General features: G+C 37.7%; 1 protein-coding gene across 1 annotated transcript in view; it reads right to left on the bottom strand.

Annotated features, from left to right (window-relative positions):
• Nucleotides 1–388: 388 nt before the first annotated feature.
• MYT1L (myelin transcription factor 1-like) overlaps nucleotides 389–13,131 on the bottom strand; it is a gene marked incomplete at its 3' end in the record, with an annotated part of 101,890 nt that continues 89,147 nt past the window's right edge. Inside the window, exons 14-16 of the mRNA XM_009084375.1 lie at nucleotides 6,726–6,788; nucleotides 1,912–1,995; nucleotides 389–610 (exon numbers count right to left, since the gene is read on the bottom strand). Coding sequence (XP_009082623.1) covers nucleotides 389–610; nucleotides 1,912–1,995; nucleotides 6,726–6,788 — 369 coding nt within the window. The remainder of the gene's footprint in view (nucleotides 611–1,911; nucleotides 1,996–6,725; nucleotides 6,789–13,131) is intronic.

The following is a 13,131-nucleotide window of genomic DNA, read 5'->3' as shown; positions in this document are numbered from 1 at the left end:
AAGCTATGAAAAATGTCATCACTGAAGTTCTCTTATTTTTGCTAAGTTTATGAAAACTTGGGCTTTGTATTGATTTTGTCAAATATTTGTATTCTATTTGTTTTAAATAACATAGTCTACATTTATTATTTTAAACACACACTTTCACTGCCAAATGAATAAAAATGCTTTGTTTTTCTGGATTTCTATCTGCAAGGACTTGCATGAAAAAAATTGTATGTCTGGACTTCCAGTTACCTCCAAATACATAGAAGCAGATTATTTTTCGAAGTAATAATGAAACTCAAAAGGAGCAGAGAAATGCCATGAGAAAAAGCTGTATTTCAAATCTTTCTAATCTGATTTAAATAAGAAGCATAAGTGAAAAATATAAGTCATAGTTACTCACCTACGATGAGTAAGAAAACTACCACTGACATGTCCTGAGCCATCACATCCTGGCGTTGGACATGACATTCCTTCCGTCTTCACCGACTTCCAAGAGAACTGTGAGCCATTTAGGTACCCATCCTTTTGCCTTTTAGCAGCTAGAGGACACCCTGACGCACTGCGATGGGATGCGTATTTTCCAGTTATATGACCCTGACCATCACAACCAGGAACTGGACATCTGGATAGCAGACAGATGAGAAAAACTTCATTGTCTTGCCATCATATACCTGGCAGCTTCTACAACAAAGTCAAAATAAACCTGACATCCTGCACTGTGGTCTCAAAATTAGTCAAGATACCCGTAGTGGGTGAAATTACAAGGCGAACTTTACTAATATGAAAAAAAAAGTGTTTTTTGATAAGAAGAGGCTACCCAGTAGATGCAGTCACATCTGTTGATATTATGCAATTGTATCAAAAGGACTGAGATATATATTTGAATTGCAGGTGTTCATTACAGTAAGTATCACAGTGGAATTGAAATGTTGGCTACTGAGTTCTGCTCAGCAGGGAAATTGCCCATAAAACCTCTATAAGCATAAAATCCTACTTAGTATAATCCTTACTACATTTTATTTATATGTATGGAATCCAAAGAAGACTTGTCTGAAGTCATGAAAATGTCAGGTACAAATAGTTATGAAGTGATCAGAGCACCTCATCAGAAATGCTGAGCACCTTTAACCACTCTCTGAATAGGACAATGATAACAAGCTATATGCTGTAGCCTAGACAGATCAATGAAGGCAGTTCTGTATTCATCCGATGCTCTGCCTTACTTGGGAATCCCCCCATACATCTGCTCTGTATATTTCTACAAATCAAATAACCAGGGTTAGGAGGAACAGGGTAGAATCTTCGAAGTGAAATGTTTAAAGAAAATTTTGTTGGTTTTTTTTCTCAGTATGCTGTTACATAATACATGCCTAAACAAGGCCAGTTACTTCATACTTTGTTCTACCCTAAAATATTGCTGTGACTCCCCACCAAGGATCCAGTCTTGAATGGTGTAAGCAGTCATTACATCCAGCAAGATCAGTGGCCACTGCTATCAGAGCACCTTGCAAGAGCAACCAAGACCTACAGGTAGGCATTTATTCCTCTTGCAAGCTGCATGAACAGTCAGATTTGTTGCAGCAGTCTTGTATAAACAGTCAATTCTCTAGTCTCATAACTACTTTGTTTAGCATGTATGGTTTATCTGTAGTATGCAAACACGTTTAAGGGCTTTTAGGAGATAAAGATCTAAGTAATTTTTTTAATTTCACGTGAAAATGAAAAAATATAAACTGATTCTGAATTACAGAATATTGTATCCTTGGTTAAGACTGTATCCTTTGCTGAATATATCAGCACAGATCCTAGATATGCTCATAGAAATCAGTGTGGTCATCAGGTCATTTATGCCTCAATAAAAAACTGAAGATACATATGACTTCATAAAACACACAAAGTCACCTTGACAATACTTGTTCTCACCTAATTGGCTCTTGGTCTTCTTTGTCTTCCTTGCTTTGTGCTATCCTGATTCCACTTTTCTTTGCTCGCGGACAGCCTGAAAGACTGTGTGAAAGACAACATTTTAAAATGCAATTTCTCATTCTTGGGTACAGTTTACCAGGGATATGCTTTCTATCTGAAAAACTGTCAGAATAGGCAATCCTGTCCAGTTTCCAAAATCTAGCTGAAGTGGGTTAAATGAGGAGAGCTGCAGCAGCCACCACGAGGGGGAATCCGTGCATCTGGATCTGTGATGCAGGACAGGACTGCAGTCACTGTGCAGACCACAGGCATAGGCAGTCCCTGAGGAGCCAGGGAAAGCAGCTCTTAAACCCTCTGCCTAATAATTCCTCCAGCTGACTCAGCAGCAGCAGCTTTAAAGGGAATAGAAGCCACGTCCAGTATGTCTGAGAGCAATGGCAGAATAGGCTCAGAAAACAGAAGTATCTCTCATAGGACTAAAGATTTCTCTTGGGAGCACATTAGAAACACAATCACACCTTCTCAAACATCACGTAAGAATCCTATAGAGCCATTGAATAAAACATGGCAGAGCTCAGAGCTCAGTGTCTTCCAGAGAAGGAGTTCACGTGCTCAGAACTCACCCAGACAAGAAGATTCAGTAGAGACAAAGTTATATGCTAGTCTAAGCAATGTTACATTCAACTAGACACTGAGAATGCTGTTTTCAAATGCACAAGCTCAGGTTTTCCTTTGCATATGAAGAATTTAGTAGATTTGACAATGACTTTAATAGACGTTTTAGGATTTTTTTTAAGTAGTTGATATCTGAGGATACAAATATGTCTATAAAACATAATGCTTGGTCTTCTATTTAAATGTTATTTCCATCTCATCATGTCAACATTAAAAACAGAAATCCACCAGTAGAACACCTTCAAAAGTGCTGACATGAGAGACAAAGAAGTGTCACCAAAGAACAATTTCTGTTGAGAAAGAAACAAAATGGGAGATTAAATTTTTGATTTTAGCACAACAAAAGGTACTTCGATGTTGCAAAGTAGGCCCTGTCTTCAGGAATAAGAGACAGAAATAGTGGTAACAAAATTTTCAGTTATTTTGTTTTGTCAAAACCAGTGAGGACTGAGAGGAAGAAGCATAGGAAAGCATGATGCAATCACAGGCAGAATTCTGTGTTAGTAAATGGAAAATAGACAAAATCAGTTTACAAGCTGAAAAGACACAAACAAGTCAATTAAAGAAAGGGAGGAATGCTGGCATGAGATATTGCACATAATGTATTACCTAGAAACTTTTAGTGCAATGGCGTGGCTACCTCTATAGTGGTAAACAGAAGGGACCTAAAATTACTGCTTTGACCTAAGACCAGCACACCCACATTTGTACAGCTCAGCTGTATCTCTGTAAAGCAGGACAGCTGCACCCATACTGCTTGTAGAGAATGATCTGGACCCATGCTTAGCTCAAATCATCTCTCGCCTAGGAGTTTCTGTGGCCCAGGGTCAGTATCATGCCAAGGAACATGTTAGCAATTTAATCATGTAGGCATCTGCTCTGATGTGTGACCTGTGCTCTCATGCCATTTAATTTTCTATTTTAAACATAGCCAACCATTTTCCTTTCTAAAGCAAACTGCTATTTATTCCAATTTGCATAGTGCACACCGAAGTACCATAGTTCCTTGTGCACAAACTAAAACAAAAGCCTGTGCCACTTAAGAATAATTTTCTTCAAAAAAGAATAATATAATCTGTAAAAAGACAGAGGCAGGAGGAATAGTGTCTGAGGGATTTAGAATAAGAGGAAACAGACTCTGGGACAAAGGAGTAGTTCAGGAACAGGTTGGTTCACTGCCCCCCATACAACCTGGACTGCAGAAAATGAAGAGGAGAGGACAGGAGCTAAAGATACCCCTAGCTTATCTCTGAGACTAGTTGTACCCACCGTGTGAGAATAATCAGTTCATGCATCTGAAAACTAAACAGTTAATAGAAATGCCTCAGAAAGCAATACTTTTTTTAGTAGGTGTACAGATGGGTATGCCTGTAGATGATGACATTTTCATAACAAAATCTGAACAAAGAACTTCTGCCCTGACTAATGATTTAAAGCTTTCTATGGATTAGATCAATTTAATTATCACCTACTTATTGGTATTTTGGTGCATCATCTCTCTGTAATACATCTTTCTATGCTGGCACTATGATTTATTAGAAAATTCTAAGACCTTTCAGGTCCTCTAAACAGACATTTCCAACAGACAGTTTCTGATGTTATGATTAATTCATTTTTCCTCTGACAGTGGATTCACTGAGAAAACATATGTTAAGGACGAGCCTTTGCTTTAATTTTTTTATCCTATAATAACTAAAAGGTATTCCAAAATAAACATATTACTTCATTTTTAGATCAGCTTAATTCCTTATATATGAAGATAAAAGACAACAAGGGAAATGTAATACCAGTACATGCTGATATAACTTCCACTCTTGAATGGGTGAGTGGAACTGCAGAGTTATGGCAGAGTTAAATCTGGCTCCATCTGTGCTTGCTGTTGAACAGCCATTTTAAATAGAGAGGATACCTAGGCATCACAGCAGCCATTTAGGAGACAGGTCTGTAATTCCTTTCCTTCTGAAACTGAAAGGGTTGTAACTGATTTTGCTTGTAACAAACAGAAACAAAAATGATAACTCAGATGACAGCAGAGCTAAATGCTAATTTTCAGTGTGGGAATTAGAAAGCTCAACTGAGAACGTGCTGTGGAGTCTTTCATACTCCACAGCTCCAGATTTAGGCTGCTGGTTTGCTGCCCTTTAAAACAGTGCTCATTTTGCTAGCCTCATCATCTCAGAAATGGCCTTGACAGACACTGCGACATGAACAGTGTAAGGCTGTCTCCATGTAAATGTGACAGGTCTCCTGGGGACATTGGTGGTTTTAAGCAAAGAAGATGTTACACCTTCATTGTGAGTGCTCCTGTGCCCACAGGGAGCCAAAGACCTGGGGCTGCCAGAGGCCTTTTTGGAAGAGAAATGAAGGAGTTATGTGGTCAATATAGACATAGTGGCATTTCAAAAAAAAATAATGAATGTGTTAAATCCCAATAGACAGCATAAACTCCAGATGCCTTGGTTTTGCAGAATTGCTTTTTATATCTTTATGTGTACTTGAGTATGCTGCAGAATCAAATGAAAACTTGGTCCAGCACTCATCTGCAAAAATACAAGAACGTAAGAATTTACAAACAACAGGCAACACCATCTAGCTCATGGTCCAGTCCTACAGTGGCCAGGAGACAATGCCCAGGAAAAGGGTTTAAAAAATGAGTCAGCATTCATTGATACTCCTCTGCCAACCTTACCAATGTTTAGGTTTCTTATCTGTAACACTTTTCTTCTACATCTTCACTCTCCTGCCTGTTTCTGGTTAAATACATGATCAAACACATAAATAACTTCCTGAAACAGCAAAGTTGGGGCAGAGCTACACCAAGCATAATGCTGTTAGAGTGCGAGCTGATAAATCTGCATATAGTTAAATGTAGTTCTAAATTTGACCTTAAATCCCTTAGAGAGTGGGATTTAATCTCCTACACCATATATAAAAGCCTTTAAAATGCTTATATCTTCTCCTTTATAATGCCATTTGTACTTTTGATGTTTAACACTGCATTACAGAAATTGATATTGTGACCTTTCATTTTTACAGCTTATAAAGTTATGACATGTTCCCAAGCTCTATGTTACTTATTTTTTGACTTTGAACTGTTTGTTGCTTTTTCTGGGAATACATTTAAACTGGGAATTTGTGTATTGACTTAGTTATAACCAATTGTGAAACTACAGGGACTTGGTGAAGCAAGCAAATATCCAGACTCAACAGTCCTAGTCTGTATGGGAGTAAAGAGCCTTTACTAACAAAAGAGAGGTTGACTACACTATTATTCTTTGATTAAACAGTGGATGGATACTTACAAGATATGGCACAGCTCTTCTCTACTAATTCACAGTTCTCAAATATCCACTGGGGGATTGCTAATTACACAGCATTTGTACCATTACCTCTACAGTGGTATCACTGTAATCAATACTCTAATTAGTAAATGAGAAGCTTTCTTTGGCCCTTGGTAAGGATCACAGTTATAGTTTAGGCAGTTAAGGTCACAGCTTTCATCCATAAATTTCTCTTTCCTTTCTTCTGGTCTGCCGTAATACAATGTGTTGCAATTTAAGAACAAGACAAACTTTATTCTGACATGTAATAACAAGACTGATGCATATTAGATGAAAGAGGTAGTTTTTCCCACTGAGTAAAACTGGTAAGGCTTCAGCTGGGAGAGGAGGTAAAGAACTGGGTCCAATTTTGTATTTCAAGATACACGAAGGGAGTTTGGAAGAGACTGACAGGAACAATCAGGGAATATAATTTGTAGCAAAAAGATGCAGGAGTAGGATTTGAATCCAGACTGTGAAGAGAAGAGTTAACTCATTCAGAATGTAAAGCAATAGAAACTTATGAATGCTGGAGTGCTTCCCTGGGCTAGCAGAAAAGATAGAAAAACTGCATTTATTTTGTACGAAGATTTTGCCATATATTAGCAATAATCTTCCCACCTATTTGGGTAGTGAGCCATGCTGAAGCTGAGAAATCCTATTTGTTAGTGATAAATAGAATGAGTTAGACCAACCCATATCTATGTACAGCACTCAATCCTACTTCAGTATTGAGAGAGGGAAGTGAGGTCTGTTAAGGCCCCTTCTAGTCCTTCAGTTATTTGATTTTAATACCAAAACCTTCTCTTTACATACCTTCGATGTGAAGCATAATTTCCAGTAATATGCCCAGAGCCATCACACCCAGGGGTGGGACACCTAGAATAATAACGGAAGAGATACAGAGCAGTTACCAACAGAAAGATACAACTGCCCATTAAAAAACATTAATTGGCTCAATCCTTGTTTCCTCAGTTGCCAGCCCTGGGGACATCTAACCACTGCTAAACATGAGCTTAATTCCAAACCAGGGACAAACATACTTTTTTCATTCACAAAATATTTTTCTTTGCTACTCTTCAACTGTCCACTCAAACACCTTCTGGCTACCTCTAGCACTGTCAGATTAGTGGAGATTTCCAGCAGCAGACTGACATCCCCACACCACCAGCAATTAGTAGGGTTGACAGCAAATAGAATATCCCCATGGTGTATGCTTAGGTAATAGCTAACATTTCAGTGCATCATTTTGTTTTCCACTGGAGCTACTGCTCTAATCCCAGTGCACCATATCATGTCTCTCATCATGGAGAGACCCCTTCACCTCTCAATGAAGCAAAGGAAATGCTTAAGGAAAAGGAAATGTGTACACGGGGAAGTAATGCTGGCCTCTTGTGGAGAAATGGTAACCCACCCAAACACCAAGCTACAGCACAAGACAGAGAAGTCACTGATGGTACAGAATTTCTAATAGTGGAACCATATTAGAGTCATCAAAGAAAATCTATGGGTTTTTCTGCATTTCAAGGACGATTGTGATAATCACAGAAAAAGCTAAATTATAATGCTAAGTAAAATCATTGGCTGGTATTTGAACTGTTACACTAAATCACAGAAAAATACAAAGAAAAAATTAATTTATATTCATTTTACTGAATAGACAAAAGCTATATGAATTAAAAAAATTAGTTTTCCTGAGCCTGAGTTTTGAAGTTTAGCCATGCTTTTTAAAGCTTCATTTGAAGAAAGCATTCAAATTCAAATATCTTGTGCACAAATTCAGAGGTTGCATTCTGAAACATCAGATTTCCATAACATTGAATTTTTCCACTATTTGAATCCAGAGTTCATGCAGACTTTGGATTTCACCCTTTAGTTATATATCTGCTTTCCTGAGAGTTAGTCCATACTGGAAAATTTTTATTTCACAAAGGTTTCTGCAGAAACTTGAACATTTCTTAAAATCAGGAATTAAGCAACCCTGAATTCAGTGCAGTGGGGTTGTCATGTTCCATTAAGTGGAATTTTACTCTATAAAGGTAGTAAGCATTATCCACTTCTGAGTAGCACAGCAGGTCCAAACTTCAAATATGATTAATGGTACTTTGAAGACATAGACTAAACTGGAATTTCTTAAATGGAGTTCTCATAGAATATTCATTGGCACCAGTTCAGTTATTCTATAGAAAAAATTGTCCCAGGATGTGAGCTGGCAAACTTCAGGGGTCTACTACATCACTGAAGTTTCTCTTCTATATAATAAAGAGCCTGTGTGCTTTGGACAAGAAGTCTAAACAACACCCTTAAAGACAATTTTCCTTTTGTCTTGCTTTAGGTCTTTGCACAGGACCAAGTATACAATCATGATCTCGAATAGAAGGTGTACTACTGTGGCTCTTAATATCTTAAAGACTGATAAACAGGTTGACATCACACATCAATCTTTCTGCTTACAGAAAGATAAACCCCCTAAATTCTGTATAGATATTTCTGATACAAATCAGGTAAAAATATGACCCTTTATGAAGGAGTCATAGCTCAGTCTGTATAGCCCTTACCCTTTATTCTTTGCTGTGGTTGCATAAGCTTTGGCTATTTCTTTCATTTAAAAAAATGAGTTGTCAGGGCATCTTACACGAAGAGTATTATGGTTTAAATACTCAATATCTAAATATTTAGATATTTTCATGTTTTATTTTTAGGAAAATGTTTTGAGATCTACAGAGAGACAATCTCTTGCGTCATATGCTTTTGTAATGCTAGGTAGCTTTAATTGATGATTAAATTATGATTAATTTAAATGATCTGATTCCTTACTTCCATCATGACTAGCTGCGTCACTACAGCCTGACTGAATCCTCAAAGATATTGAATCAAAAGATATGGGAACAAGAATTTATAAAGGAATTAAAAGGAATTGACTAAACTTTGGCTCTAAATGTCCATGGCATTTAAATGAATAAAGGAGAACTAGGAGCCATGAGACTGTTCCTCTGTAGTCTGTCTGGGGGTAGGAAATACAAGGATTCCTTCTTTGTGAACCCCTGATTTGAAGCCACTATTTTCCTCTCTATACTTTTGAATCCTTTTGAGAATAAGCTATTACCAAAACTGAACAATGTTTTCCTCTTATTTTCCAGTATTTTTGTTACAGGCAGCATGACTAACAGTGTCATAACAAACAGGATTTATAAGATGCACCTGCATATCCCATCAATCAGTCTTTAAATTAGACCACTGCACCTCAACTGTTTGGGCAGTCTTTCACAATTTAAAAACAAGTTCATTTCTGTGTCATTTAAAAAAAATCTTCATCAACTGAAACTAAAGAAGAAATCATCCTGCTGTAAGCTGAACTGAGTATCTTCACAAGGGGCTCTGTACCATTCAGATCAGTTTAAAATCATACTTTTGATTAAACCAGAAGAGATCTTAATGCAGGCAAGGAATTCAAGAAGACATTTCAGATCTTGATTTTGGCACTATAATATTTGTTTCAAGTCTCTTAAGCTTATGTTGACCTAAATGTAACAGATTAAATGAGTTTAGTGCAGTTGGTAAGAACATTTTAAAACCCTGGAACATTTCTATTTCTTGTTGTTTCCGTCCTATGTGAAGTGCTTCTAACACTATGATATATAGGATGCAGATATGCAGCAGTCTGTTTCACCTATGAAGTTAGCATAGTATTTATTTGCTATCCTAAGCAGATTAGATAAGGAGACAACCACAAGTCTTTGTACCACAGGAATTGGGATTCTGTATTTTCAGAATGTTGGATCATACACAGGAGTTGCATATGGCCTACTACTTTACTATCAGTGAATACCTATACATACTTGACTTCATTAATCATATATACATGCAACAATGCCAGAAAGATGTATGCATGGGTGCTTGTAAGAGGCAGGTGATGTGAAACCCTTTCAAAATAAGTATTGGAGTAAGTGGTAAAAGAGATACAGAGTTTCTTCACTTAAAGGGAATGTCATTTGGCAGGATCAGAATCTTATTTGTAGATTCTACATAACAACTGCTTGCAGCAAAGGAAATACTTTAGTAAAGTAACAAGGGAGGTGACAAAAGGAACTGATGAGTGAAGTTCAGGACATGTAACACTTTCAGTTGACCATAAATTCAGGGCATACAGTAATAAAAAGAGCCTGTCAGTGAAGGAGGGTGCAGTAAGCACTGCCTTGATGTCCCATTCATTTCATAGACAATTGCAGAGAAGTTGTTTTGGGAACATAAGCAGAAGCAGAAAGCAGGGCAGGCAGCAGAACAGCAACACTTGTGGCAGCTGAATTCAGTTTTTTTTTAGGAATGAAACAAAAAGGCAGGGAATCAAGCTCAGAAAAATACACTTAAGCCCTGCTACTGATTCTTCACTGCAGAAAGGACTGAAGGTGTGCAGCAATTAAAACAGACTTCTGGCAGCTTGAAGAACTTAAGGAGGTTCCTGGGACTGGGGAGGAAATTAATGCAATGCCCAAATGGTATCTGGGAGGGTTTTTCCAAACATCAGTCGTTGCAAGTATTGTTGAAACCTCAGCTCACAAAAAAACCCCCAGATCTCATGAGCATAGCACACTACAAAAAAAATGGCTCATATTTAAACCTATATTCCTAGGCTTCGATCTAGGTCTACAGGAGCAAGATAAGCCTACATGTAGCTTATGTATTTAGATTTATAACTCAACTAGCATGAGAGACAATAGGATGCTACACAAAGGTGCAAAGACAGAGCTGCAGTAGTTTTGTCCTCATTATTGTGTATGGCTTTGGTTGACTTACTTGTACAAATTATTTTAAGACATAAATTAATTCTAAAACATACTGATAAAACAGAGATACAGAAAACTGCAATATAATGAAAACTCTGCACTTTTTTTTTCCCTTTTAAGCATTTTCCCACAATGGCTTTTTGGAACTGAATGGACTTGACTTCCCTAGGGAGGAGGCAGCACTCATGGAAGCTTTTGCAATGCACACAGCCTAACCACAGGTCAGGGCCTGTGCTGAGGCTTGGGCTCAGGCTCGGGCTCAGGCTCCCTCTTTCTCTCACAGAAACCCTCAATTGAGGTTTAGCAATACCGTGAATTCTATTTCCATCTCAGTCAAAACTTGCCTTTAAGGTTTGACCACTTCATATGTGTAAATCTGATTGGAAACCTTGGATCTAGAATTACACATGTAAACCCAAATTCAGCACACCACACAAAGAAAAGTCAGGTCACTGTAACACATAGTTACATTTTTTGCTAAGTAGGGTGATAAACTTCAGCTTCACCATCAGAGGCAGTGCTAGCAACTGTAACCAACATAACCTCTTCCCTCTGTCTCTCGTCCCTTCCATGTCCATGTCCCATTCTGTGCCATGCACCAAGGCCTCTCCCTCTGTGCACTTCCAGCCTCACTGTTCTTACCCATACAGCCTGGTTTTCGCTAAGCAAAGTGCACATTATTAAGTCAGGCTACAGTTTTCACTGGAATTGGCAGGCTTGTACATTATCTGTGTACTTTTATTTCAGCTATTGCTCTTGTGGGATTAATAATAGCACTCAGTGGACACTCTTGAAATAAAGAAATAATAGCAGTCAATAACAAAAGTGAAGAGCATTGCCAATTCTGATTATGGAAAGCTGCTTCAACATTTTATTTTTGTGCTGAGGAAATCTGCTCTTATGGAGAAGAACTGAAGCATTAATTTCTCTTGCACTGGCCAATTGAAACAAATCCCTACAAAATACCTTTCACAACCTGTCATTAGTAAGCTGGTGTATCAGCACTAAAGACTGATGTTACATTTATTGTTTAGTTTACAATACTTAGTACTTACTCTGTTGTATCTTCCCTTGTGAAGTAAATGAACACACATATCAATAATACAGTCTACCAGAGAGAATATGTATCCTATAAATTACCAATAAAATATTTAAAGCAGAAGTAGCTAGCAACCCAAAAGAAAAATCATATTGAATTGAACAGGGTGATAAACCAGGAAGTTGTGCAAAAATTCAGAATGGCTCTTCAGAATGTTGCATACTGCAAAAGAACAGAGATTTAATAGAAAATTGTATCTTTCCCATAGTTTTATTTTGACCATGCTGTCAATCCCTATAGTAGAGGTGTGATTTTCTGTTGAAGGTTCAGAAAGGCTAGTGAAATATAATTGTTTCCTGTGGGATTTTTTCATAGCAGAATGTAGAATATTTTATTGTCTGGTGGTTTCCATCTATTTGAGATTCTGTTTTATTTGACTGAATCACCAGGAATGGAACTCATAGGTTGGGAGGCTGGAAGACAGGCACAATAATATTTTGCACTTTTATCTTTCATCTGAAGATCTGAGAGTATTTTACAAACATTAATGGATAAAATCTCGTAATACTGCTTTGAAAAAGGGAAGGATTTGGCAGAGGAAAATTGGGGCATAGAGAGGCTAAATGACTTTGCACTGAGGAGGAAAACAGGCTAGAAGTACAGATTCTCATTCACTGATCTGTTTACAGCTATAAAACCACGTGTGTTCTGAAACTACACGTAGGTTCATAAACGAAATATTGTGTGGTTTTTTTCTTTTTTTCTAGTGAGGTAGTCCAGAAACAAAAGGATACAAAACTAAAATTTTAATGATATTGTGTTTGCCGTTCCCTGAATTGAGTATGTGAGAAAGGAGAAAAAAAAGGGGAGAGGGCAAGAAAAGGGAGGGTGGAGAAGAAGCTTTGCCAAATTAAAAATTGGAATTTTCTGTAAGGCATAGGAAATTTATTGTATGTCTACCCCTCTATGAAATTGAGGACTTGTGAGAAACAACAGGTTTGCTGCAGCTCTTGACAAACAAGTCCTCTTTTTAACTATTTAAGAGGCCAAAAGAGAGAACAAGTTTTACTTTGGGTCCTTCCTATGCCACTCACCACTAATCTGCAGGGAGCACTCCAGGGTGAGAAATGAGATCATGAACAGAGCTGTGTGGTCCTCAGCAGAGATTTTTTGGCTACAGGTGTGTCAGTAAGAGTCAAGATTGTGGTTATTGTTATGAAAACACCTATTTAGCAGGAACTGGACAGAAACCAGCAACTCATTTTGTCTTTACCATTCTAAGTAGTCAGAACAATGCCTCCCAGCCATTACTGTTCTAGCCAGCTCTGTGAAAGCAATCTGGATGTGTAAATCACTAAAATCTTACTTCGAGTCCCACGTATTTTAGTAGATTGTCAAG

This window comes from Acanthisitta chloris, unplaced genomic scaffold (assembly GCF_000695815.1).
Source record: "Acanthisitta chloris isolate BGI_N310 unplaced genomic scaffold, ASM69581v1 scaffold6291, whole genome shotgun sequence".
Lineage (NCBI taxonomy): Eukaryota > Metazoa > Chordata > Aves > Passeriformes > Acanthisittidae > Acanthisitta > Acanthisitta chloris.
This window is presented reverse-complemented; position numbering and strand designations above follow the sequence as displayed.